Here is a 26831-nt window from a genome sequence, read left to right as displayed (position 1 = left end):
TTAAAAATCTATACTTTTATTAAGACAAAAACTGACAGTGTAGTATGAAGTTTACATTTAAAGAAAAATTTCACAGAAATCTAACACATGCCTAGAAAGACTTTACAATGTAGCTCAAGACAGTGTCCAGAACTGCTGGATCTCATGATTGAAGACAGAGCATTTTGGGTATCTGTGTTAACTCTTAAGATTTTTTCCCCCCCAAATCGGCTGTGTTCTAAAGTGAACCACTGCTCCAATGTGAAAGTGAATCTCCTGAGACCAGGGCTTCTGAAATTGCTCAACCCTTGAATGGACTCAGTGAAACTTGTGCTGTCAGTGACTGAACTCTGCCACTAATGGTTTCAGAATTCAAAGCTCAAAATCCCAAGGCCCCAAATGTCCACCCTAAGAGTCTGGGCCACACCTTTCCCCACTCTGGCTGCCCCTCCTGAGGCCAACACTTCCGCCGGTGGCGGGTGGACCGGCGGATGTGACTTCCTAATGGGAAAAGGAACTGTCCTTGTCTGATTTAAGGGTTAGCACCTCTGAGACAGAAGCGTCTCCCACGTATGTTCTCCGAAAGGACTTCCCACCTCAGTCTGTGTCCATCTCCAGAGTGGCCGCTTTGGTAACCTAGGAGCCGGCCCGGTCCGTGGGGCGGCAGTCAGCCCTGGCAGGGACCACGCGGCTTGGGCTTTCAGGCATTCACAGCGTCTAAACTAGTCTCTCACAGTCCTTCCTCGCTTACGGTGTCAATGACATTTTTTGAGAAGGTAAAATATTCTGAACAGAGAACCAAATCATTAGTTGTTCGGTCCATGGTTTCACCATTTCCCCAATCAGACCCCAATTTTCATCAAAATGATCCTCCCCATCTTCCCCCACCCACCCCTCCCACCCAAATAATACACCAGTAATAGCCAAAAACTACACACATGCTACGCTGTAAAAATGCAGTTAACACTATCGGGAGAAGGCTGTGGGTTGCGGAGACACTTTGAAGATGACAGTATCTTTTTGCTCGCCTGCGCCCGCACCTGCAAGGTCTGTCCTTCACAGAAGGCCTTTGCCGCCTCAGCAAAGTGCAGATGGGCGCGCACTCACCCCTGCGGGCCTTGGGCGGCGGCAGGGCACAGAAACGATACTGGCGCTTCAAAGGACATCTTCCCAAGCCACTGAGTGGCGGTGGACGGGCAGGACTCCGGCCCTCCCTGGAAACCCAGCCGGAGCTGACAGGGCTGGCCCGGGAGTTAGTTCTTGTCGTCCTTCTTGTCGTCATCCTCCGAGGGGTAGGAGTGCCACGTCAGCCGCTCCTCATAGAAGGAGATGACGACCTGCGGGCACCTGACGTTGGCCTCCTTGGCAGGCACCAGGTCAGCCTCGTCCGAGTTCTTCCTGCAGACAGAGCACAGACGGGAATCAGGCTGCTGCTGACCAGCACGGCCCCTGGGGCTCAGAATGGTGAGAGCTTGGTCCCTGACGCCTGGACGGCACCTTTCAGTCCCGTGGGCCCAGAGACCCTGCTCGGTGTAAAGCCCCTCGTGGGTGGGTCTCCTTCACTTTTGGGAAGTAGGGCTTTAGCTGAGGCTGGCCTTGAACTTGGGCCTCCTGAATCTGGGATCTTTGTCAAAAGCCACGTTTCTGACTCACCTGCACCTGAACTCCCAGGAAAGTAAAAGAAAAAAGCCCTGTAGATGAATCTGAGGGAAGAGCGGCTCCGCCAGCAACCATACCCCAGGAAGTGCACCCAGCACCATCTTGGCTTGTACTAGGGCTTTAAAAAAATTTTTTGGTACCAGGAATCGAACTCGGAACCTTGTGCTTGCCAGGTAGGTGCGGCACCACTGAGCTACATCCCCGGGCTGGCTTTTTTATTTTTTGAGGCAGGGTCTTGCTATGTAGTTCAGTCTGGCCTGGAACTCTCAGTGATCCTCCTGCCTCAGCCAGCCTTTATGCTAGGACTTAACGCCAACCTGGTGCTTTCTTCCCTATTCTGCGTGTGTTGCCAGATACCATCTACACACAGCCTCCAGGTGTCTGGAGACGGTGCTTCAACGTGGGGAGGTAGAGAAGAGGCGGCTGTTAAGTAACTGTGTCTTAAGGGGCCGGGGATTTAGCTCAGTGGTTCCGGCCCTGCCTCGCAAGAGCAAAGTCCAGAGTTTGATCCCCGGTACGGTACCAAAAAACAAAAACAAAGTAACTGTGTCTTAAAACTGTCTCCTCTTGTGAGGGGTAATGGGGCCCGAATGCAGCCTGGCACACGGGAGGCAGGTGGCTCAGCACGGGGCTGCATTCCCACCCTTTGGAGGCAGGGTCTCTCTCAGCTGCCCGGGCTGGGCTCCAGGTCATACTCCTGCCTCAGCCTCTCAGCCAGGTGGGATTATAGGCACGTGCCACTATGCCCAGCTTTTCCCAAATTTTACAATGTTCTCAAAATTAGGAAATTGCACACACATTCTAAGGGAATTCAAGGTCAATTCTCATCTCCAGGTCACCGAGCGTCCCAAGCAGAGGAAGTGGCACAGGGCAGGCAGCAGACATGTGGCCAGGACCCACAGGAACCCGCAGCCAGAGGACCCTGGGACCTGGGAAAGGAGGCCAACAATGTCTTCTGAGCAGGGGAACCCAAAGGACAGACAAGACTTGGAGGGGATAAAGACAGGGCTGAGGCAGGCTGCCTGCTGCCCACCCCAGAGAAGGAATCACTCTGTGGTGGGGTGCGGGGTGCTGGTGGCCATTACAGACTCCCTGAGGTCACCAGTGTATGACAGACATGCACTAACATTTTAAAATCACTTCACTGCATACAAATATTATTTTCAGAAATGGACAGGTATATGAACTCTCCAGCAGAAATCACTCAAAAGCTTTTTCTTTCTGTTGGTGCTACTGGTGACTGAAGCCAGGGCCCCAGGAATGCTAGGGACGTGCTCTACCACTGAGCTACACCCCAGTAACAGGAACCCCCACCCCCAGTCCTGCAGATTGAAACAAGGGCTTCCACACTGAGCTACTCATTCAGCCCTTTATTTTTATTTTGAAGGTCTTGCTATGTCACCAAGTTACCAAGCTGAGTTCAAATTTATGATCCTGTTGCCTTCGCCTCCCGGAATGCTGAGAGTGCCTGGCAAAGTCACTATTTAAAGTAAACTTGAGGGCCAGGGATTTAGCTCAGTGGTTCCGCCGCCTGCCTCGAAAGCACAAGGACCTGAGTTCGATCCCCGGTACCAAAAAAGAAATAAAGTAAACTTGGTTTTACAGTTAACATCTAATTTTTTCCTTTTGTCTTTTTTTCTTTTTGGTGCCGGGGATTGAACTCGTCTTTTGCCTTTTGAGACAGGGCCTTGCTGTATAGTTCGGGCTGATCTTGAACTCCACAATCCTCCTGCCTCAGCCTCCCATGTGCAGGAATTACAGGTGTGTGCCACCACATCTGGCTATTAATATCTGATCTAAACACAGACACCAAAGGACCTTGTCTCAAATATAAGCTAGCACTAAGCCACCGGAAAGAGGGCTGGATCCAGCATGCAAGGCTGGCCAGGGTACATGCCTATAATCCCAGCACTCTAAGAGGCTGAAGTAGGAAGAATGCCAACCTTGAGCCCAGCCCAAGCAACTTATGAGACCCTGTCTCAAAAATGTGTGTGTGTGTGTGTGTGTGTGTGTGTGTGAGGGGGCTGCAGGGTACTGAGAAAAGGAAAAGGACAAGGAAGAATGAAAACAGAGCTAGTGACACAGGCCTTTAGTGGTGCTGAAGTTAGACCTCTCCAGCCATCATTTTTCAGCTCTGGGGCTGGAACCCAGGGCCTCACATATGCTAGGGCAGCATTTCAGTGCCGAGATACAGGGGCCTGGCTGAACTGCCCAAGCTGAGCTTCGACCTGCAACCCTCCTGCCCCAGGCCCAGGCCCATCTTCCGGGAGATTACTATGGAGAGGCGTTTCAGGAGGGCCTAGCCCTGCAAGAGGACAGAGCCGCAGGAACGGTTCTTCCTCAGCCAGGGCTTAGACTCGCTCCCTTCTTCTGCCTTTATTTATTTTGTTCTTTTTTCTTTGGCACTGGGGAATGAACAGGGCCTGACTCAGTTATACTTGAGTATGTATATTAAGGACAATGAGATCCGTTATGGAGGAAAAAGTAGGCACAAACATTTTCAACTAGGAAGAGAAAGGGAAGAAAGGCTTCTTTTTGGGTAGAGGGTAGGGAAGCCATGGTGTTTTGGGAGTCAGGCACTGCATAGATGTGATGTTTTGGTCACCGAAGCACATGCATGATGGTGGCACCCTGAAATTATAATGGAGCTCAAAATCCCCATTACTCAGCGACAAGGGGGCACAACATTACTCAGGGATCCGCGGCAATGCTGTGGAAGTGAACCTGCTGTACTGCCAGGAACACACATAAAAGCACAGTGACAGAGTATGTTCAGCACTTAATACTCAACAAAACACAACTGTGCTGCACACTCCTTCCACTTTTTTTTCTTTGGTACCGGGGATCGAACTTGGGACCTTGCGCTTACGAGGCAGGCACCGGAACCACTGAGCTAAATCCCCGGCCACTCCTTCCACTTTTGAGGCAATGCTCCCCTTTTTTTTTTTTTTGAGACAAGTTCTTCCTATGTAGTTCAGCCTGGCCTTGAACTCACTGGCTGGTCTCAAACTCATGGTAATCTTCCTGCCTCAGCCTCCTGAGTGCTGGGATCACAGGCCTGCGGCACCACGCCAGACTGATGAGTTCTCAGGACACTGCCCTGTAATTAAGCAATGCAAGCCTGTATTACTATATCTAGCATTTATACTTGTAATGGGCTAAAAGCAGGCTTACAGGAGCCTCAGAAAAAGGGCCTTGCTGACGCCTACTGGCTGATTCTGGAATTGCAGAATCTACAAGAAAACAAATTCCTGACTGAAACTTTTACAAAATTTCTGATCCTGGGCCAGCCAGATCTTTAAGAGGAGGGGGGTTGAGTCACCTTTCATAATGTTTTCCTTCACTTACAAAACTGAAATACGGGGCCGGGGATTTAGCTCAGTGGTTCTGCTGCCTGCCTTGCAAGGTCCTGAGTTCGATCCCCAGTACCAAACAAAAAACCAAAAAAACCTGAAATATGATTACATCTCATACCCTCTCCACTCTATGGTTTTTGTCCCCCCCCCCAAAAACACCCCCTCCAAAACCAAAAACCCAACAATAAGAACAACCCCCCCCCAAACAAAAGGGCAAAGCTCTCCCAAGCCTGTGGCTCCCTACCTGTAACTCATGAGTCCAGGCTGGCAGCCAGGCAAGGGTCACTAGCAAGGGACTATGCGTCCTAGAGCTCTCACACTGGCACATGGCACTCTGAAGGTCCAGCTCTTTCCTCTGCCTGGAACAGAGGAGTAGAAGGGAGACAGCCACACCAGACTCACCATTTCATGAGGAACATGAGCTCTCCGCTGGAGTCCGTGGCACCAATAATTCGCTCAGGCTCCAAACCCCGGGCAAAGCCTCGTGGCTTCTCCGACTGTGAAAACCAGAGAGGGAACAATTTTATCTCGATGGGACTGTGATCCAGAATCAAACTCTTCTGCCAACACATTTCACTAACACCTGGGCTCCAAGAACGGCCTTGCAGAACGCTTTCGGTCTCCCAAATGTGGAAAAGGGCTGCAGCCCAAGCAAACAACTGTTCACAACTCTCTCTTCATCCTCAAAAGACAAGCCACTCGAAGGCACGGAGTAAGCAGCAGCTCTGCCATCGCCTCCCAGGAGGGAACTGGCGCACCCTTCCGTTCATCCCCAACGCAGGTGACAGCACAGTGCCTACACCAGCAGTCAACCTGCGGAGAGCAGCCCCGAACCTCGCCAACGCCAGCAGAGCACATCGGCCTGTTCTCTGGCGGGCGTCTCGGCGGTGGCAGAAACTCTTGGGCTGGTGAGCACTCTACCCGCTGGCCTTACCTCTTCCTTCTTCTTCTTTGGTTTGCTCTCCTCTCCCTTATCTTCGGAATCAGAGTCAGCCTTGCGCTTGCCTCCCTCTGACTTGTCTGTCTCGTGTGCTGTTTTCTGGGACTGCAGAAACTCGGCGATGAGGTCGGGGCAGTCCAGGTTCTCTTCGGGCTCCCATGTGTTGTCCTCACTGAAAGCAAAGGGTGCAGCAGGTCATACTTCCCACTCGGACAGAAGAAGTGAGCTCACCCAGAAGGCAGGTGGGCGAGGAGCAAGCCCAAGAAGTGGGGTTACTCGGGGCGTGTGTGCGTGTGTGTTGAGACCTGTCCCCTGCAGAAATGGTGACACTCCTGTGCAGATGTGGACCGTGGAGCATACACACCACCCCTCAGAAGCACCATCTCGCACCTCTGGGTGCCTAGGTCCCTGTCCTCCCTGCCTCTTGTTGCTGGCACCAGCGCGTGAGTGTGGCACTTACTCCGAGAAGCCCTTCCACTTGAGCAGGTACTCCACTTTGCCCTTCACCACCCGGCGGTCCAGCACTTTCTCCACCACGTACTCCTCCTCCTCCTCCTCCAGCACCTCCTCCACTTTCTTCTTGTTTTGCTTCTTCCCCATGGTGCCCGCCAGCTTTCTGGTGTGAAGGGTGACGCTGCTGGAGTGAGAAAGCAGAACAGACGTCAGGACACTTACTGGGTGGTGACTTGAATAAGTACCTGATGGTAACAGAGCCAGGGACATCATGGGTGACCCCAATACTGCACACTGCTTACAGAAGCGCTATGCCTGCTCACACTGAACACAATGATGCCTTCTCCCCGGGTCAGCCCTACTGTGGGCCCTGACTCACTTCACAGCGTGACGCCTTTACCCCGCATACCCTGCACCTGGCGCTTCTGAGCAGAAGAGCTCCTGACAACCCTTTGCCATCCAGTATGGTACCTAAAATACTGTATCAGGTCAAAGCAGTGCAGGACGGACAGCACATACCTGCAACCCCAGCACTCAGGAGGCTGCGGCAGGAGGATCCTGAGATGAAGGCCAGCCTGGGCTACACAGTGAGATCTTGTCTCAAAACAAACAACCCTAAATGCAACTGTAATAGCTGTATACATGTTAGACTTACAATAATCCTGACCCATGCTTTCTCCTGTTCTTTGGATGTTTTCCTTTACCTCACAGTGCTGGATTCCAATTTTAATGTGGGAGACAGGGAGATTGAACCCAGGGCCTTCACAATGAACTACACGCCCAACCTTTTAATTTTTTGAGGCAGGGTCTCACTAAGTTACCAAGTTGTCTAGGCTGGGCTGGGACCTGCCATGCTTCTGCCTCAGCCTCCCACAGTGCTGGGATTTCAGGCATGCAACACCACACATGGCTCAATTCGTTTTCTGCCATGTGCCATATAATACGATGCATTCTTCTGTACCATTAAAATGCTTTTGACAAGTTCCCTTATTCTTCAGTCTTTCCTGAATGCTACCAAAAACCTACAGTTCATTGAGTTCTTTTTTACATTATGTAAGGTTGCGATTTAAAAATATTTATTTCATAATTTACTTCTAAGGGTGAGGAATACTCACAAAAATGCCAGAATGACTATGAGATTTAAACTGGAGCACAGCAGTAATTTGGAAAAAAGTAGTTATCACAAATAGGAACTCTGTGTATTTATTTTTTTGTGGCAGCAGGGATTGAACCTAGGGCACTGCATCCCTAACCCTTTTTATTTTGGGACAGGGTCTCACTATTTTGCCTAGAATGGCTTTGAACTTGTAATCCTCATGCCCCAGCCTCCCAGGTAGCTGAAATTACAGGCAGGGGGCTTTGAGTTTGGTGTGGCACATGCCTGTGAGCCCAGTACTTGGGAGGCTGAGGCAGGAAGATCAAGAGTTTCAGGCCAGCCTGGACTACATAGCAAGACCCAATCTCAAACGAAACCAAACCACATCACTGGGTTGAGCAACACAACATCTAAAGGTTTTGTCAGAGCTAAAATTCTTTTTTTTTTTTCGGTACCAGAGGTCAAACTCAGGACCTTGTGCTTGCAAGGCAGGTGCAGAGCCACTGAGGTAAATCCCCAGCCCAGAGCTAAAATTCTAATCCTGCTGGGCATGGTAGTGCATGATGGTAATGCCAGCATCCTGGAGGCTGAGGCAGGAGGGTTGCAAGTTCATGCTTGCCTGGGAACTTAGTGAGACCCTGTCTCAAAATAAAAAATAAGCTGGGGATTAAAGATGAACGTCAAGGGCCAGGGATGTAGCTCAGCGGTTCCAGTGCCTGACTCGCAAGCGCAAGGTCCTGAGTTCAATCCCTGGTACCAAAAAAAAAAAAAAAAAATCAATGTCAAGGCCCTCGGTTCAATCCCCAGTACTGCTCCCCCACATAAAAAAATTCTAACTCCCCATGAACCTATTATCTTCCGTCTTTCATCAACCCTGACTTCTGGTACGCTTAAAGCCTTGCAGTCACCAGTTTGTGTCAGTAGATGGCGCTCTAAGATACCAACAACACAAAAGTCAAAGCTGGTCAAAGGACAGACAGCAAAGACTCTAAGACGAGGAGTTACTTATTGCTCTCTAGGACTTGAGACAATACTAGTTTGGGGCTGAAATGGTTACTGCTAGCAGCCTCGGGAAAGGGAGTCTCCGTGTAAGTGCAAACTCTCCCCAGTCCCAAAAGAAAGGAAAGGGAGGATGAGAAGGATGTCGGGAGCAGAATGGGGCGGGGGGGGGGGGGGGGAGAAATTCTCCTAAACATGGTACTGCACACCTATAATCTCAAACTCTGGGAGGCTGAAGCAGGACTGCAAGTTTGAGTCCAGCCTGGGCAATTCACAAGACCCTACCTCAAAACAGAAAGGAGCGGGGTTGTGGCACAGAGGGAAAGAAGGCCCTCGCTTCAGCCCAGTGCCATAGTCAGGCGCGAGTCCTCTGTGCTGGTCCTACCCAAACACTTCACCTCTTCATTACGGACAGGGGTCTAGGGGTTCCTGCGCACACCAGTGAGAGCCGCCCACCGAGGAGGCTGCGGGAACCTGCAAGTCTGGCTCTAGGATACACTTTTTTTGTTTTTTGGGCCAGACTCTCACTATTTAGTCCAGAATAGCCTTGAACTCAAAATCTTCCCGCCTCAGCCTCCCAAATGCTGGGATTACAGGCACGCACCACTATGCCCAGCTTGGCACATACTTTTACAGGACCTTCAACTGTGTTACCTGGGCAACACTTATGGCAGTAGTGGCGAACCTAGAGCACGCATGGTGGGGAGGGTTGTTTGTATCACTGAAAGCTCTAAAAGGCTCGCCATCACTGACTTACAGTTTAATCATGATGTTGCAGACAAAAAAAATCTAGTTTATTAAGTTGCTATAATTTTTACCTAAATATTTATGGAGTCTGCTACATTTTAAGGTTCCTAGAAAAATAACAACTTGCTCTAAGTATTGTACTTTATAGTTTAGTTTACCAAGGACTACCATTTTACTTCTTTTGATCCTTAAAACTACCACCCTTCAAGATAAGCTGGTCATGTTCCTGCCTCACAAACAGAACAGGCTTTAGTTATTAAATAAGTCACCTAGGGTCACACAAACGATAGCCTAGCACTTCCATGAGGACGGCAAGGCAAGCGGTCCTGCTGCAGCGTGGTGAGAGGCTCAAGGGGGACCCCTCTGGCCCACACCAGGAAAAGCTCACCGAGATGTCCTGATTCACACTGGGGGCCTCTCAGTCATATTTGTCACCAGTACATAAGGAAAAGACTACTAATGGTTTTCTTTCAGAAAACCTCTTGGAAGAAGGTATGGATATATAAAAAACCAGTGATTTTTCACTGGCTTCTGGAAGGTAATTTCATATGCTGGTATGGTAATTTCATATCAGCAAACAGTAATAGAGCTTTGGTTGGTTTTTTTTTTTTTTTTTGGTACTGGGGATCAAACTCGGGACCTTTCACTTGTAAGGCAGGCACTGGAACCACTGAGCTAAATCCCCAGCTCCTAAGCTTTGGTTTTTAATACCCTAGCCTAGGGGTTTGAATCTTTTTTAGTTCCAAGTATTAGATGATGGAGAATTTTGAAGTTAAAAATCTAGCAAGCGGGGCATGGCGGCAAAAACTATTCAGGAGGCCGAGGCAGGAGGCAGATGCCAAGTTGAGGCTACCCAGGCTACAGAGCATTCTGTGTCTCTCTAAGCAAAGTGAGAAGACTGGGTTATAGTTCAGGGTAGAGTACATGCTTGAGGCCCTGGAAGCAAAAATCATTAACTTGTAGCTCTTTTTTAAGAAAAGAAATCAACAAATTTTGTTGATTTTCTTCAACAAAACCCTTACCCTGCCAGTGGGACAAAGAGAAACAAGGTAGGACAAAGAGAAACAAGGCCTCCGTTTTTTTGTGTTTTGAGATAGGGTGGCCCTGGACTCGCCTGCCTCAGGCTTACAGGGGCGTGCCACCCACCGGATGCAGCCCTGGAGCAGCACTGCCTCTCGTAGACAGCAAGCGTGACTTAGCAGGCTCCCCTCAGACCCCTTTGCTTTGTTTCTGAAGAGTTTCTTCTATTTGCACTGTGAAGAGCATGAGAAGGAATAGAGAAGCCACTGTGGGCACAGTTCCCAGATGCTACCACAAAGAACTCTCAGGAACATGCATGAGACCCATTCCTTGGCAGCTAGAAAAATTTAGTTCTGCTCGTGATAGCAAGGCCTTACAGCAGCCCTCAGAAACAGGGCTTTCAGCTAAAGGCTGGACTGAATCATTCAAAGTGTTGCTCTTAGCCAGTGCAATGGAGTGACTCGAGTCACAGCATGTGGGAAACTGAGGCAGCAAACTATCTTGAGCCCAGGAGTCCAAGACCAGGTGCACACTGTGATACCACCATTCTGGAAGGCTGAGGTGGGAGGATATAGTAAGTTGGAGCCCAGCCTGAGCAATTGAGCAAGCTACCAAGAGCTTGTCTTAAGATAAATAAAGGGCGGGGCGGGGGGGGGGAGCTAGAGGTGTAGCTCAGTGAAAAGGTCCTGCATTTAGGCCCTAGTACGGCAAAAACAAAAATTGTCAAACCAAACTATGTTTCCTTTTTTGAACACCAAAAAGTTTATTCTCATAACAGCTATTATTATAGCTATGAGACAATAAGAGAATGCCTCAATTTCAAAAGAAAACCCCACTATGATTTAGTCTTTAACAATAAGTTCACCATAAAAAAACATTAATACAATAGTTTGGATTGTTGAAGAACAAAGTCAATTTTATTTTATCTTCTTTTTTTTAGTACCGGGGATCGAACTCGGGACCTTGCACTTGCAAGGCAGATGCCGGAACCACTGAGCTAAATCCTGGCCCTTTTCTTTTTTTTTTCTTTTGGGGAGAATGAACCTTACTATGTAGCGCAGGCTGGCCCCAAACTTGCAGTGATCCTCCTGCCTCACCCTCCCAAGTGCTGGGATTACAGGCGTGCACCACCACACCCAGCAAGGTCAATTTTCTTGGGATTCAAGTATCCTACACTTTTAAAAAATTACTTCCTTCATTAGTATACCAGTTTTTCAAACAAGTGAACTTCATTTTGGCATATCTATACACGCATACAACATGCTTTGATCATTTCTCTTCCTCCCAAAATGTAAACTTTCAGAGTTGAGAACTTCTACTACCTGTATGAGAATCAGAATTACATACAGACTTTGAGAATACAGGTACCCAGATCCCACTCTCATCCAAGAAATCAAATGTATAATTAAAAAATTATTTTTCTTTTTTCTAGTTTTAATAATATATATTCACATTTAATTATGTTTCCATTTTGTTTTTTTCTGGTACTGTTGGTCGAATTCAGGACCTTGCGCTTGCTTGCCAGGCAGGTGTGGTATCACTGAAGTAAATCCCCAGCTTGTATTCACATTTAATTATAAAAACATATAATGTAGGAAATCAACGGGCCGGGGATTTAGCTCAGTGGTTCTGTCACCTGCCTCGAAAGCACAAGGTCCTGGGTTCGATCCCCAGTACCAAAAAAAAAAGAAAAGAAAATCAAAATCCCCTGGCTCATAACTCATGAAAACATGCTTTTGTTCTCCAATTTCCACAGATATATGCATGCAAAAAACTAGACATGGTACTTCTCCAGCTTGCCTTGTTATAGGCTGCAGGGTATCCCTGCCACTGTCCTCTGAAGATTGCTGTTCCTTTTGGGGGTGGGCAATGAAGGTTGAACCTAGAGATTCACACTCAATCCTCCCCACCTCATTTTGGGGATCAGACCCCGGGGCACTCTACCACTGAGCTACGCATCAGCTCTTTTAAAATTCTGAGGCAGGGGCCGGGTATGGTGGTGCACGCCTCACTGTCATTTTGAGACCAGGCTGAACTGCACAATAAGAACTTGTCTCAAACAAACATCAACAACAAAAATTGAGACTGGTACTCACTAAGTCACCGAATTGTTTGGGATGGAGTTGAATTTTCAATCCTCCTGCCCCAGCCTCCCATACTATTAGGATTACAGGCATGTACCATCATGCTTGGCAAAAATTTCCACTTGTTTTTTTTGGTACTGGGGATCGAACTCAGGACCTCTTGCTTTCGAGGCAGACATGGGGCCACTGAGCTAAATCCCTGGCTCCTGTTTTTTTTCTTTTGGTACTGGGGACCGAATTCGGGTCCTTGCGCTTGTGCAGCAGGCAGCAAAACCACTGAGCTAAATGCCCAGCCATTTTTGTTTTTTGAGACAGTCTTGGTATATAGTCCAGGCTGGACTTGAACTCAAGAGAATCCTTCGGCCTCTGCTTCCCAAGTGCTGGGATTACAGGCATGTACCACCACACTAGGCAAGTTTCCATTCTTAACTGTTGCCATAGTATTCTATTGTATGGAATACACTGTCCATTGTAAGGACAAATATACTTTAATCATTTAATTAGCAATGAAAATTTTGGTTGTTTCCAATTTTTTACTATTGCAAAGAATGGCTAAGGCATCTGCATTTGTCCAAACTCCACAGGTGGCTCTGATGCACATCCCTGGATAAAAGCCGCTGCTGTAAGAGGACTGGTAGAAACTATTTCTCAAGTGAAATCATGCACATTACACATAAAGCCGTTTTCATAGTGAGCTAAATGGCAGGCCAACAATAATTTAGAGAAAGACTAGGGCAATAAAAAAAAGTAACCAGGCACAATGCACACACCTGCAACCTCAGGACCCTGGGATACTGAGGCAGGACTATTGCCAAGTTTGAGCTCATCATAGACAACTTAGAGAGACTCTGTCTAGAAAAATAAAAAAGGGCTAAGAACGCAGCTCAGTGGGAAGGCCCTGGGTTCAATCCCCAATACTTTGGAAAAACATAGCAAAACAAGAATAACAACCGTTGGGCACAGAGCACATACCTGTGATTCCAGCTACTGGGAGGCCACAACAGGAAGGCCTCAAGTTCAAGGGACCCTGTCTCACAATAAAAAGGGCTGGGATGTAGCTCAGTAGTACAGCATCCCTGAGTGTGACTCCCAGAATGGAGACTGGGGGGTGAGGATTACGAGGGACAAGGATGGACAGCAATCACTGATGAGCTTCAACTCCGGATCACAGTCAACATTATTTGATCTAGATCTTTCCCACATAGCAACAAAAATCAGAAGAGCACTGCTTGAAGGACCCAGTGTCTCTTTCGTGAGAACAAAGCTAAGAGGAATGCCAGCAAGAGGCTCATGGTTTCTGTGTGGCCTGCTACCCAATTCAAGTCCTGCTTAACCAAATACCAAGACAATAAGCAAAACAAAACTGGCATGACCCCAAAGCCTTAGTCTCACATATCTTTCATCTCTCTGACTTCTCAAGACAACTTTATGCACATAGACAGACACATGTGTTTACTACATAACTCAGTTTTCATTATCTGTAAGACAGGTAACGATCCCTATGGCATTAGTGTGGTTGTACGTATGGACCCATGAATTTATTGGTACTGCGGATTAAACCCAGGGCTTTGCACTGAACTACATCCTCCTGCCTTTTAAAATAGTTTACTTTGAGACAGGATCTTGCTAATGTGTCCAGAATGGCAAACTTGTGATCATCCTGCCTCAGCGTCCCAGAGTACTGGGATACAGGTGTGTGGTTAGCTTTTATGACCTTTGGAATTCATTATAATCATGCCTCTGTGTCTAAAGGTTCCAAGGTACAGATTTGGCCAGACGAAAACAGTTCAGACAGCTGGATATGGCCACACACACTTGGGATCCCAGCACTCCGGGAGGCTGGAACTGGAGGATTGCAAATTCAAGCCCAAACTGGGCAACTTTTTTTTTTTTTTGTTACTAGGGATTGAACTCAGGACCTTGCGCTTGCAAGTCAGGGGTGGTGCCACTGAGCTAAATCCCCAGCTGCCAAACTGGGCAACTTGGCAAGACCTTCTCTTAAAAAATAAAAAAGGGGCTGAGGACATAGCTCAATGTGAAGGCCCTGAGTTCAATCCCCAGTACTGCTCTACTCCCCAAAATTCAAGAGAAAAAATTATGACAGTATGGACTTTTCTTGTAACTGTTTCCTTAATACAGCGTTAACAACTGTTTGCACAACATTCACATTCTGTTAGGTATTTTAAGTAATCTAGAGATGATGTGAAGTGTACAGGAGAGCGTAAGTTGTACGCAAATTCACAGTATTCTCCAAGGGACGCGAGCATCTGCAAGGGGTCCCAGAATTGACTCCCCTCCTTCAGAGGGTCAGCTGCAGTGTCTGTTTACACATCTGCATTACACCTTGCTGTGACTCTAAGGACAGCTCTCTGAAACCCAGTGCACTGAGAACTCAATGAGAAAAGAACAACTCTGTCTTACGTAGATGCTGAACTTCATGAGGAGGTTTCTTCTAAAAGGCAGAGTGGCTCCAGAATGCGCTTGTGAAGGACCCAGTGATAGTGTGAATGAAGCAATACAGAACCGAGAAACTCCTCCCTTCTGGAAGACTGAGACAGAAATGCTCTAGCAACTTAGAAATCACATTTTATAATCCTAGAGTAAAAGGATTTTATATGTTCTTCCTTTTGTCTGGCCCAGGCAGGAAACAAAAGTCAACAAAGCCATGTAATGAACAGAAAAGGAATTTATTTTCCAACAAAGGCAGATTATACAGGTAAGAAAAAGGAAGTAAATCCTGGATACAATACAAATTTTCAACAAATGAAATTCTCTGTTAAATTTTAAGACTGTGGAAGACTTACATAAACATAAAAAAATCAGTTTCTTGTGTGAGATTTTTGGAGACAAGGTGGTACCATGCAGCAGCCCAGGCTGGCCTCCAATCTGCCCTCGCCTCTCAAATGCCAAGATCACAGGCCCATGAGACCAGTATAGCTCAAAAACCAGGCTAACGGTAGCAAAGTTTTATTAAAGGTATGAAAAGAAACAGGCTCTACAGAACGAGTTTGGGCCAAGCACAAGTAGGAGATGAAGTACACCCTACAGCTGAGGCTGGGCTATCACGAGGAGGCCTGACAGCCTCAAGTCAGTCCCAATAATCCACCTATTAAAGCTCTATAACAAATTTCAGAGGCTGCAATTACAGGCTCAGCTTCTACATACACATTTTTCAGCCAATCACCAACAGAATGAACAATGGTCTCCCTAAGAACTCACAAGCTTTTACTGTATTCAAAACAAAAGGCTGGAAAAAACAAAACAAAAGCCTGGGAGTCATTTTTTTTTTTTTGTACTGGGAATCAAACTCTGGACCTTTCCCTTTCGAGGCAGGCGCCAGAACTATGGGAGTCATTTTTGACTGTGCACCCTCCAGTTGTTTCCAAACTCCTTCTAATCTGCGACCTGTGACTATTTGTGAAACAAATGCTTTCCAGATAGAAAATCTGTCTGAACAGAAAATGTGCACTTGTAAGTTGGGCATGGTGGTGCACACTTGTGACCTCAGCACTCAGGAGGCTGAAGCAGGAAGACTGCCTCGAGTTCGAGGCCAGCCTGGGCTACATAGTGAGTTTGAGGCCAGCATGAAATACACAGCGAGATACTGTCTCAAAAAACAAAAAAATCTGGGTCGGGGATTTAGCTCAGTGGTTCCACCACCTGCCTTGCAAGTGCAAGGTCTCGAGTTTGATCCCTGGTACCAAAAAATAAAAATAAATTTATAAAAAAAAAGAGACACGGGGGCCAGGGATTTAGCTCAGTGGTTTTGTCGCCTGCTGCGCAAGCGCAAGGACCTGAGTTCAATCCCCGGTGCCAAAAACAAAAACTAAACTAAAAAAAAAAAAAAAGAGAGAGAGAAAGACACTGTCTCAAAAAAAAAAAGAAAAAGAAAATGTGAACTTGTGCCACCCAAGCAGTGAGCACGAGTTTCATTTTTATTTTCTTAGGTACTGTGCTTGTAAGGCAGGCAATGATGGCTCCACTGAGCTAAATCCCCAGCCCCACAAGTTTCATTTTTAAAGGAAGGCTGGCCTTGAATTCCGGATGATCAAAAGCTGGACTAGTGGAATATGGATGCATTTTTCATTGTACCTGAGATGTGTGCAGAAACATGGCTAACCCTTTTGAGTATGCTGACATGATTAAACTAAAGGTGTAGCTTTGGCTTAAGAGGCTTCAGTAATCTGGCAAATCTTAAGAGGACACAGCAATGCCTGAAGAAATTCTTAAGGGCTTAAGGTGAAATCAAAATAATTAGAGAGGGCTGGGAATTTAGCTCAGTGTTTCCACTGCCTGCCTCAAAAAAGTGCAAGGTCCCGAGTTCGAACCCTGGTACCAAAAACAAACAAAATGATTACAGGCTGGAGTGTAGCTCAATCTTGCCTACCATGTCCTGGGTTCAATACCCAGCACTGGGGGATAGGGCTCGAACCAGAGAGCTAAATTAAAATTACTACATGGGAAACACGACCTAAACATCACACTGCACCCTGAGTGTTACGCGTCAATAGGAGCAAGACAAGGGCTGGGGGTTTAGTTTAGTTGTAGGATCTAGCTCACCTGCAAGCTCTGAGGCTCTGCTTTCCACTCCCAGCACTGGAAGAAAAGAAAGGGAGGTGTGGGGAGGGAGCCTGGCGGGGGGGTGGGGGTGGGGGACGGGGACGACAAGCCTGTAATCCTGGCAGGCGGGAGACAGACAGGAGGGTTTCAAGTTCAGGTCCAACCTGGGGAAATTTAGTGAGACCTGACTCAAAACATGAGAAAGAGCAGAGATGTACGTAGCTCAGTATATCAATACATGCCTACCATGTCCTGGGTTCAACCTCAGCATGGGGGGGTGGTTGTTAAAATTATGTTTGAAAAAAATTATGACTAAGTTAAATTAAAAGGAGAAACCGAAGCATTCTCAGTTAAGAAAACTCAATTACTGACATCAACCTCCCAAATACCATAGTTCTGTTAGGCCCTTGAAGTGCTATTATTAAAGGCACAATTTCAGAGACAAATTCGGTCGCCCCCTTCTGGCCAGCAAATCATAAACACTACAGGCTAGAAAGATTCAATACAAGTTATACAATTCAAATAATGATAGGATCTAAATTTTGTTCCTATTTGCATAACTTTTCCAGTTAATCATGGAAAGGCTATTCAATTTTTCAACAAAAGCTGCTATTGGGAAATCCTTATTATTCTACACTACACAAAAGACACTGCAGATTTTCCTTTTTGGGGGCAGTAGTGAAGATTGAATCCAGGCTTTCAGCCCTTCTTTTATTTATTTTTCTACATCTCACCCCTTTAAAAAAAAATTTTTTTTTTTAAATTTTGAGACAGGGCTGGATGTGGTGGCCCAGGCTTGTAACCTCACCACTCAGGAGACTACAGCAGGAGGATCAGCAGTTTGAAGCCAGCCTGGGCTACATAGTAAGTTCAAAGTCAGCCTGAAGTACATGGTGAGACCCTGTCTCAAAAAACAAACCAACAGGCAGAATTTTGAGACAGGGTCTGGCTTATTTGCCCAGCTGAGATCTTTCAATCTTCCTGCCTCAGCCTCCCAGAGTGCTGGGATTAATGGCATGTGTCACCTCTCTCCTTCATTTCAAAGGGGGATAGATGGTAATTCATACAGGCAGCTTCAGCCTGCACATTTCATTGTTCCTAACTAAGGTGTCTCCAGCTAACACCTGTAGGAGTTCAGGACTGGACAGGGTTCACAGTAGAATGTGCCGAGTGGGAACCAAGGGATTCCTGGCCATCTTTTTTATTTTGAGACAGGTCTCACAAAGCTGCCCAAACTGGACTTGAATTTGCAATCCTCCTGCCCCAGTAGTCCTGGGATTACAGGTGTGCATGTGCCACTACACCTGGTTTAAATTTTTCAAAAAACATCCAGGGTGTGGCTTAGTAGTAGATGGCTTGCCTAGTGTGCCGAGGGCCTTCTTTTAATTTTTATTGTGAAACAGGGTCTCACTAAATTGGCGATGCTGGGCTTACATTTGCAATCCTCTGGACCAAGTCTCCCAGAGTGCTGGGATCATAAGCATGCACCACTATGCCCAATTTTTAAAAAAAACAAACTGGGCCGGGGATTTAGCTCAGTGGTTCTGTTGCCTGCTGTGCAAGCACAAGGTCCTGGGTTTGATCCCCCGTACCAAAAACCAAACAAACAAATTAGGTAATAAAAAAAAACTCACAAAACTTTTTTTCAAGATCACTTTTGAGGGGAGGGTGGATATGATCACAAAGTTGTAAGTAGTTGTAAGGTGTGGTGCCACATGCCTGTAACCCCAGTACTAAGCAGTGGATAGAGTTCAAGGCCAGTCTGGGCTACAGAACTGATCCTGTCTCGAAAAAGCAACATGTTATATGCTACAATGAAACTCTGTAATTTGCAAAATTAATATGCACTAATAAAACTACTTATTGGAGAAAAAGGTGACTTTTATTTTAGGGTGCAGGAGACTGAACCCAGGGCTTTATATATGCTCTGCCAGGCAAGTGCTCTACCACTGAGCTACATCCCCAGCTAGAGATCCCCCCTCCCCCTGTACTGGCGATCGAACTCAGGACCTTGCACTTGTGAGGCAGCCGAGGTGCCACTGAGTTAAATCCCTGGCCCTTAAAGATACCTTTAAAACAGAAAATATTCAGTAATACAGCTCGCTAAACCCAGAACCTGGGGCCAATGTTAAAATGGTCCATAGCACGGCTATTCGCCTTTCTGCCTTTCTGGTGTGCAATTATTACAAAGAAAACACAGTGAGCAGAGACCAGACAAGCAAGGCAAGGGCAATGTTTTACTCTGTGGGCATCACAAGTAAGGTAAACTACTCTATAAATGCACATCAAAACGTTCTATTGACTAACAAATGAGGTTCCCAGGATGGATCTCAAAGCCCCATTCATTCACTCATCACATCTGAATGGCCTACTGTGTGCCAGACGAGGGGCAGACAGGAAGGATTGCTTATTTTACCCACAAAATAGCCATTAACCTTCTACTCTGCACACTCTGCAGATTACAGGTGTGCCATATTCAAAAAGGAAGAAGGCTAGGAGTGTGGTGGTGCACACCTGTAATCCAGCACTCTGGAGGCTGAGGCAGGAGGACTGGAAGTTTGAACCCAGCCTGAATAACTAAGTGATTTAGTGAGACGTTGTCATTGTCTCAAAATAAAATTGAAAAAAAAGGGGTTGGGGATACAGTTCAGTAGTAGAGCACCTGCTTAGTATGTGCAAAGCCCTGGGTTCAACCTCAGTACAAAAAAAAAAAAAGAAAAACGAGGCAAGGGGACCCTTATTTCATACATAATAAAGAAGTCAGAAGCATCAGACTACATGATGTTTACATTTTCAGTGAAAACAAACTACTCAGGCTACAGCAGCCAATGAAGAAAAATCATGGGGAAGATGTACCCAAGGGTCTTCCCTACCCTGGAAGGTCATCAGGACTCTGGCTCCAATGTGGGCACCTTCACTCAGACCCTTCCCCTGCAGTAAAGGTCTAGGGCAGGACGCACTCACACACCTTGCACCTGGAGGAACCATTCCAAACTATCCACAGGATTCTTTCTGGCGGTACTGGGATTGAACCTGGAGCCTTCACACTGAGCTACGTCCCCAGCTTTTTTTTTTTTTTTTTTGTACTGGGGATCAAACTCGGGTCCTAGCGCTTGCACAGCAGGTGGTGGAACCACTGAGCTAAATCCCCAGCTCCTCACCAGCTTTCTAAAAACATTTATTTAGCAGTATTGGGGGTTAAACCCCAAGCCTTTGCATTGAGCTGCATCCCCACCCCCCTCACCCAACATTCTCCCTAAATTGACCAGGCTGGGTTCAAACTTGCTATCTTCCTGCATCAGCCTCCCAGAATTCTGGGATTACAGGCGTGTGCCACTGTGTATGGCTGCTGACATGGTTCTTAACACAAATGAGGGTAGTTTAGTCCTGGCTGGAAGTTCTAATATAACCTGCTTTGTATAAATTCCACCTCAACTAAATTAAACCAGTACATGTCTAAATATAAAACCAATCTATAAAAACCCTCTTCTGAAGCTTTGAAAAAGGGGTAAGGTATTTCTCACTTTGTGTTCACCTTTGTTTTTTCTTTTTGGTACCGGGGATCGAACTCAGGACCTTGCGCTTTCGAGGCAGGTGGTGGAACCCCTGAGCTAAATCCCTGGCCTGTGTATTCAACTTTTCCAACAAGAAAAGGTTAGGTAAAAACTTTTAGAGCATGCTGGGTGTGGTGGCCCATGCCTCTAATCCCAGCACTCTGGAGGCTGAGGCAGGAGGACTGCCCCGAGTTCAGCCTGGGCTACACAGTTCAAAACCAGCCTAAACTACATAGTGAGACCCTGTCTCAAAACCAAACAAAAAAACCTTTAAGACTTCATCCAGGAAAGGTGGCTTACATCTGTAATCCCAGCAATCTGGGAGGCTGTGGCAGGAGGATGGAAAGTTCAAGCCCAGCCTGGTAGCCTGACAACATGCTGTCTCAAAAAAGTTTTAAAAAGGGCTGGGGATTTAGCTCAGTGGTTTCACCTCCTGCTGCGCAAGCGCAAGGACCCGAGTTCGATCCCTGGTACAAAAAAAAAAAAAAGTTAAAAAAGAGCTAGGGACATAACTCATTGCGAAGACTCTGGGTTCATTCCCCAGTTATAAAAACAAACCAACAAGCTTTGTACTACAGAGTTAAAGCAAGAGCTTAACTTTTTATTTTTAACTTCCCAAACGAATCATGAAGTGAAGGCAGAAAACAAAACCAAAGCTTAAGAAGTCAGAACAGGCGGTACGTGCATTCTAGTCCCAGGTGCCCGGGGGCTGAGGCAGGAGGGTTCCAAAAGCCCAGGGGTTTGCGACCAGCCTGGGGAACATAGCAAGGAAGATCGCATCCAAGAAAGAACCTAAAAACCCGCAAAAGTGAAGTTTGGGTCCCATCTTTTCTTCACACCCTACTCCAGCCGCGCCACGACAGGGACCCACCTCGGGGCCAAGGCGACCTTCGCGCTTCACAGAAACGACCTCCGCGCTACTTAACCCTAAAGGTTCGTCCCACTCCCCAGCCAGGCCGAGCAACTCTCCGACCCTCCTCAATTGCAGATCCGCCGGCCTGGAGCGCGCACCCTGACGGCCCAACCCCTCCTTTCCCTATTTCCTGGAAGTTACTTCTTCCCACCTCTGCAGCCCAAATTCCTCGAGCAGCGCGGGCAGGGCGACGTCCTCAGGTCACATTCGAAGCTCCGGGTCTGGCCGTCGGCAGCCCCTGCCGCACACGTCCGAGTGCCCAGCCTGTCGTCTCCTCTTTCCTACAGTGTCCCAGCGCGGTCCCGGGGCCCGCCCCACCCGGCCCGAGCAGCTTTGTCTCGGGCTACCGGCCCCGCCAGGGGACCCCCAGTGCTCGGCCCACCCTGAGCCCCCGCGCCCCCCTGCTCGGCGCTCCCCGCCGCGCCTTCTCCAGCCACCCAGCAGTCGGCGCGCGGGAAACCGAGGCGCCTCGCGCCGCCCCGCGCGCACTCCCGCCGCCGCCGCCGCCGCCGCGCCCCCTCCCCCGCCTCCAGCGGACTCTTCACCTCAGCGCAGCGCCCAACAGTCCGAGAGGAACCGGTGCCGCGCTGCTGGCGCGTCGCGTCTGGCTGGCCGGGGGAGTGGCGCCCAGGAAAGCAACAAGGCGGGTGGCCGCAGTCGACCCCCAAATTGAAGCGGCGTACCGCAGGCCCCGGCCAACGGCCCTCCTCTCAGCCGAACAAAAGAGCCTCACACTCTGCGCTGCCCGCCGCCCACAGCGCGCAAGCGCGACGACCCGCCGCAGGGCACCATGGGGATGGGGGTGGTGGTGGTGGTGTCTGTCTAAGACTACAAGTCCCAGGGTGCCGTGCGCTCGCCAGGCCTCACGTACTGTTCGTGAGGGTTGTAGGGAATTTTAGTTTCTGAACCGCGGAGACGCAGTAACTGTGGCAGGCGTTTGTAATCTCGGTTCTCAGGGGAGGCTGAAGGATCGCAAATTTGAACCCAGTTCGGGCAATTTAGTGACTTGAGGAAACCCTGTCTCAAAAATTTTTTTAAAAAATGGGCCGTGGATGTAGCGCAGTGCGAAGGCGTTGGGTTCAATCACCATCATCATTAAAAAGAAAAAGACGTGATTTTAAAAGTGAGTCCTTTGATGCTTCTGGACAATTTTATGTAGTTATATCCTTGACATTTAAAATTTTAACAGGTTCCTCACTGTGTAACGGCAGAAGGGAAATACCAACAGGCACCCAGGACTTGGAGGCAGAAAGCAAACTATTTATGTCGACGGGCCTGGTTGGGATAATTCCTCAGAGAACCAGGCAACTGTCTTTTGTCTGTCTACAGTTTATATAGGTTTTGCAAGCAGGAACTAGTATAGAAGCAGAGCTAGCAGTTGATTGGTTACATATCATTATTACTGAGTGGTCTATACCAAGTTCAAACTTGGGGTAAGAAACATTAATTTTAGGGTAAGGTCGGCTAGATAAGGGAGACACATATTTGGAGTATGCATCAGTTCAGGGCAGGGTCTGTCAAGGAGGAATTTGCCTGGGCTGAGAAGTAAAACTGCTTACGGCCTGGACTGGGGCCCCACCTGTATTATCCTTCTGCCCCAGCAGCACCAGGTGGCAGTGGCACTGGCAGAGAGGGGGAGTTAGAGACCCTTGTACCCGTCCTCACCACCTGCACCAGGCCTCAGAGAGGCACCGGACAGCCAGAGACTGGCGCTGTATCAGAAATGCATCGTATAAAGGGGCAACGACTTAGCTCAGTTGTGGAGGGCGGTGTTAGCTATGAAGATTCCATTTTAACTTTGCCCTCCACTGTAAAGGACAAGATATCAGCTCTGGGAATACTCTGTCCCTGCCAAGCCAAATGCTTATCTTTAAAGATTGTCCTGTGTCATGATGAATGTACCCAGAGATATAAAGAACTAAAAGAACAGGGAAATTCTAGAGAATGGGGAAATTCCAAAGAAAAGAGAAGTGGGTGTTTCTGTATCAAGGCCAGGACTAAAAATAGCCACAGCCTGTTCAGTGTATAAAAGATCCAGAAAAAATAAACCTGGGCTCTCAATCTCTCTGGGAGCCCTCCCGACTCTATCTCTGTGTCTTTCTTTTTCTTCATCCTCACTCCCCCATTCAGGTGCTGTTCGACATGTGACGGTGGGCTCTGTCACTCAGTGGTTATTCCACCTGCCTCTCAAGTACAAGGACCCGAGTTCGATCCTTGGTACCATAAAAGAAAAAAAAGAGGCCAAAGAAATGCATCATATAGGGTACGTTACATTCCAGGGTGGGTTCAAGCCCTGGGCAGACAGGGAGTCTTGAAGGTAGATATCAAGGTATGTCCTTGGCAGCACTAACAGGTTAGGTATGGAGTTATGTTCTTGGCAACGCTAGCAAGAAAATATGTGCTTACAATAATCATTTATTATAGACTGCAGAACTTTGGAGTTATTAACTCCATTTTCAGATTAACCCATACCACACTTTTCCTTTTCAACTGGAGCTTTATGAAATCTCCATCTTGTCAAATCTCAATCTTGGTAATCCTCGATCCCTGCCTGTGTTAAAAACAAGAACACAGGCCAGGGATTTAGCTCAGTGGTTCTGCCGCCTGCCTCACAAGCAGAAGGACCCGAGTTGGATCCCCGGTACCAAAAAACAAAACAAAACAAAGAAAAAAACCAAGAACACAAAACAAGGGTTCTACTACTCAACATTGAGATTACTTCACCTTCAGGGCAGCCCCTCACCCCCTAAAGTCGGTAGGTGGATGTCAAAATAGCTTTCTGAATTTCCCTTTTTCATTTCCTGTGGCAATGGGTGTCACCTCCTTCATCTCCATGAGCACCCCTTCTACAGCCACCCCAAAGAAACAGAATCAGAGCCAGGCTTGGTGGTGCATGTGCCTAACCACAGCACTCCGGGAGGCTGAGCCAGGAGGATCACAAATTGGAGCTGCTTGGACAATTTAGTGATGCAGGGAGACCCCGTATCAAACCAAAAAGAAAAAGGCACTGGGAATGTAGCTCACAGAAAGGCCCTGAATCCCCAGTACTGCAAGAGAGGAAAAAAAGCAACATAGAAATAGGCAAAAACTGTGCTTGTCATTGAGACAAACATGCTGGTTCTTCACATGGAAATTCGCTCTCCCATGAGAACATTCACCCACTTGGTTATAATTAGTTAATATCTGTCTTTCTTTCCGGGAATCTGAACTCTGGGAAGGGTAGAAACTCTGCTTTGTGCGCCCTGCGTTGCTACCACTAGGTCCCCAGAGTCCAACGCAGTCCTTGCATGCAGTATTTGGTCAGGATTTGTTGTTAGCACCAGCAAAGACCAGGGTTCAATCCCCAGCATTGGAACAAAGTGTTAAGTGATGAAATGAATGAACAGAATGTCCTCCTACCTGTCAGAAAATAAAGCAGGTCAAGTTTTCATTCATCTCTTTTCTTATCAGATTGTTTTTTTTTAACTCTCTCTTACCCTGGCTTTCCCTACCCATTCAGGAACTGAGTAGAACCTCTGCCAGAGGTGACTTGTTTTTGTTCTTCCAAGATAGGTCTCCCTATGTAGCCCAGACTGGCCTCATGGGACTTCTCCTGCCTCAGCCTCCCAAGTGCTGAGATTACAGGCCTGTGCCATCTCTTCCCAGCTCATTTTTTCTCTCTCTCTCTTTTTTTTTGGGTGGGGGTACTAGGGATTGAACTCCGGACCTTGTGCTTTCGAGGCAGGGGGTGGAACCACTGAGCTAAATCCCCAGCCCTGAAGGGTCCTGTTTTGAATAGCTTTCATTAGGAGAAAAGTCTGTGTACTGATATTGCCTACCTTTTGTGTGTGTGTGTGTGTGGGGTCACACATACTGAGCAAGCACTCTACCATTGTGCTATATCCCTAGCGCATGTTAAATTCCTTGCTGTTTTTGAGATAGGGTCTTGCTATTTGGTCCAGGTAAGCTTCAAACTCCAACTTTTTTTTTTTGGTTTTTTTGGTACGGGGGATTGAACTTGGGTCCTTGTGCTTGTGCAGCAGGCAGCGAAACCAGAGCTAAATCCCTGGCCCCCAAACTCCAACTCTTGATCCTCCTGCCTAGCCTCCCAGTGCTGTGACTATGGGTGTGTGCTACCATGCCCCCTGCCAGAAGTGCATATTTTAATTAGAGTCCAGGTTTTTCCAGGAAGTCATTGTGAGAATCAGATAAAAGAGAAAAGAAAGCTCTTAAGCCTATTTGCCCTTTAAAAGGAGGGTATTTGTTAATACCAAAAGACTAATCTTTAACAATAAAATTTCAAGTAGCAGTCAAAATGAAACAAAGAATTTTATAGTGTGGGAGAGAAAATATTTCAAAAGTTCTGTACTTCACCTCTCCTTAAATCACATTTCAGAAGCAGTTACCTACCATTACTTAAAATAGCTACCAACTACTGGGTGCCAGTTACAAGTCTTTTTCTTTACATGTTACTGTTAGTTCCACAGAAATGCAGTAAAGCAGGTCTCAAATACTTCCATAGTTTCTAGATTTTTAGGCTGAGGCTGAGGTTTAGAGAAGTTAGGCAACTTGTCCAATGTTACACATCAGGTGAACAATAGAGACAGAGTTGAATCCTCTTCCTGTGATCCATGTGTTTCCTGTGCCCATCAGCAGTTTTGTCTTGAACAAGATTATGATGACTCAGTTGCAGTTGACTTTAGAAAAGAAATTCTGAAAGCAGGGCATGGCAACACATGCCTGTAAGCTCAGCTCTCTGGAAGGCTGAGGCAGGAAAATTGCAGATTTGAGCCCAGGGTGGGCAATTTATCAATTTAGCAAGACCCTGTCTCAAAATGAAAAGAAGGCTGGGCATAGTGGTACACACCTGTAATCCCAGCACTCAGAAGGCTGAGGCAGGAGTATTATCGACAGCTTAATTAGTCAGAAATACTACAGACAGACAGGGCTGGGCCCTCAAAGAGGTCAGTGTAGAAGACAAGAACACATTACAACTCTGGCTAGAGACAAAGAGAATTGACTACACCTACACACTTCCTCTGAAGCAGGACCTAAAGAAAGACACCCCCTCCTCACATCTCTGTCTCCCCATAGCTGTAGCTCCTTGTTTTGGTACAGATAAAATCGACAGTTATGTCTGTAAACAAAGTTTATGACACTTAGCTCTCACATGATTTATATGACAATGTCTTCTTACAAGTCTAAATTACAAAACTTTCTGGCCTTGTCCTGTTCTAGTAAACTCACTTGCTATGACACTGAAAAGACCACACCCATCTTGGACCACATATATAATGAAAACTGAAACCTTTTCTTCGATCATCGCTATTCCTTTGGACAGGAGTCCCTCGAACCAGTGTTCATCTATAATAAAGTCCTCCTGGGCCAGGGATTTAGCTCAGTGGTTCTGGTGCCTGCCTTGGAAGCGCAGGGTCCCAAGCTGGATCCCAGGTACCAAAATAAATAAATAAATAAATAAATAAATAAATAAA

The 26831-nt window shown here is 47.2% G+C and overlaps 2 protein-coding genes across 2 annotated transcripts; one reads left to right on the top strand and one right to left on the bottom strand.

Annotated features, from left to right (window-relative positions):
• Cbx1 (chromobox 1) lies at nt 1-22083 on the bottom strand. Its single transcript, XM_004859596.3, has 5 exons — nt 21906-22083; nt 6395-6571; nt 5929-6106; nt 5397-5491; nt 1-1377 (listed from the first exon to the last, which is right to left on the bottom strand). Exons 2-5 carry the CDS (start codon nt 6532-6534, stop codon nt 1233-1235), a joined length of 558 nt encoding a protein of 185 aa, XP_004859653.1. The 5' UTR covers nt 6535-6571; nt 21906-22083; the 3' UTR covers nt 1-1232.
• On the top strand, nt 19744-26831 carry LOC110344859 (uncharacterized). Its single transcript, XM_087202215.1, has 3 exons — nt 19744-19797; nt 21213-22483; nt 23491-26831. Exons 1-2 carry the CDS (start codon nt 19744-19746, stop codon nt 22257-22259), a joined length of 1101 nt encoding a protein of 366 aa, XP_087058341.1. The 3' UTR covers nt 22260-22483; nt 23491-26831.

Source organism: Heterocephalus glaber, unplaced genomic scaffold, assembly GCF_053883595.1.
Source record: "Heterocephalus glaber isolate CG9 unplaced genomic scaffold, H.glaber_assembly_v1.0 deba00001773, whole genome shotgun sequence".
NCBI lineage: Eukaryota > Metazoa > Chordata > Mammalia > Rodentia > Bathyergidae > Heterocephalus > Heterocephalus glaber.
Note: the sequence above shows the minus strand (reverse complement) of the source record. Positions and strands in the feature narration are given on the sequence as shown.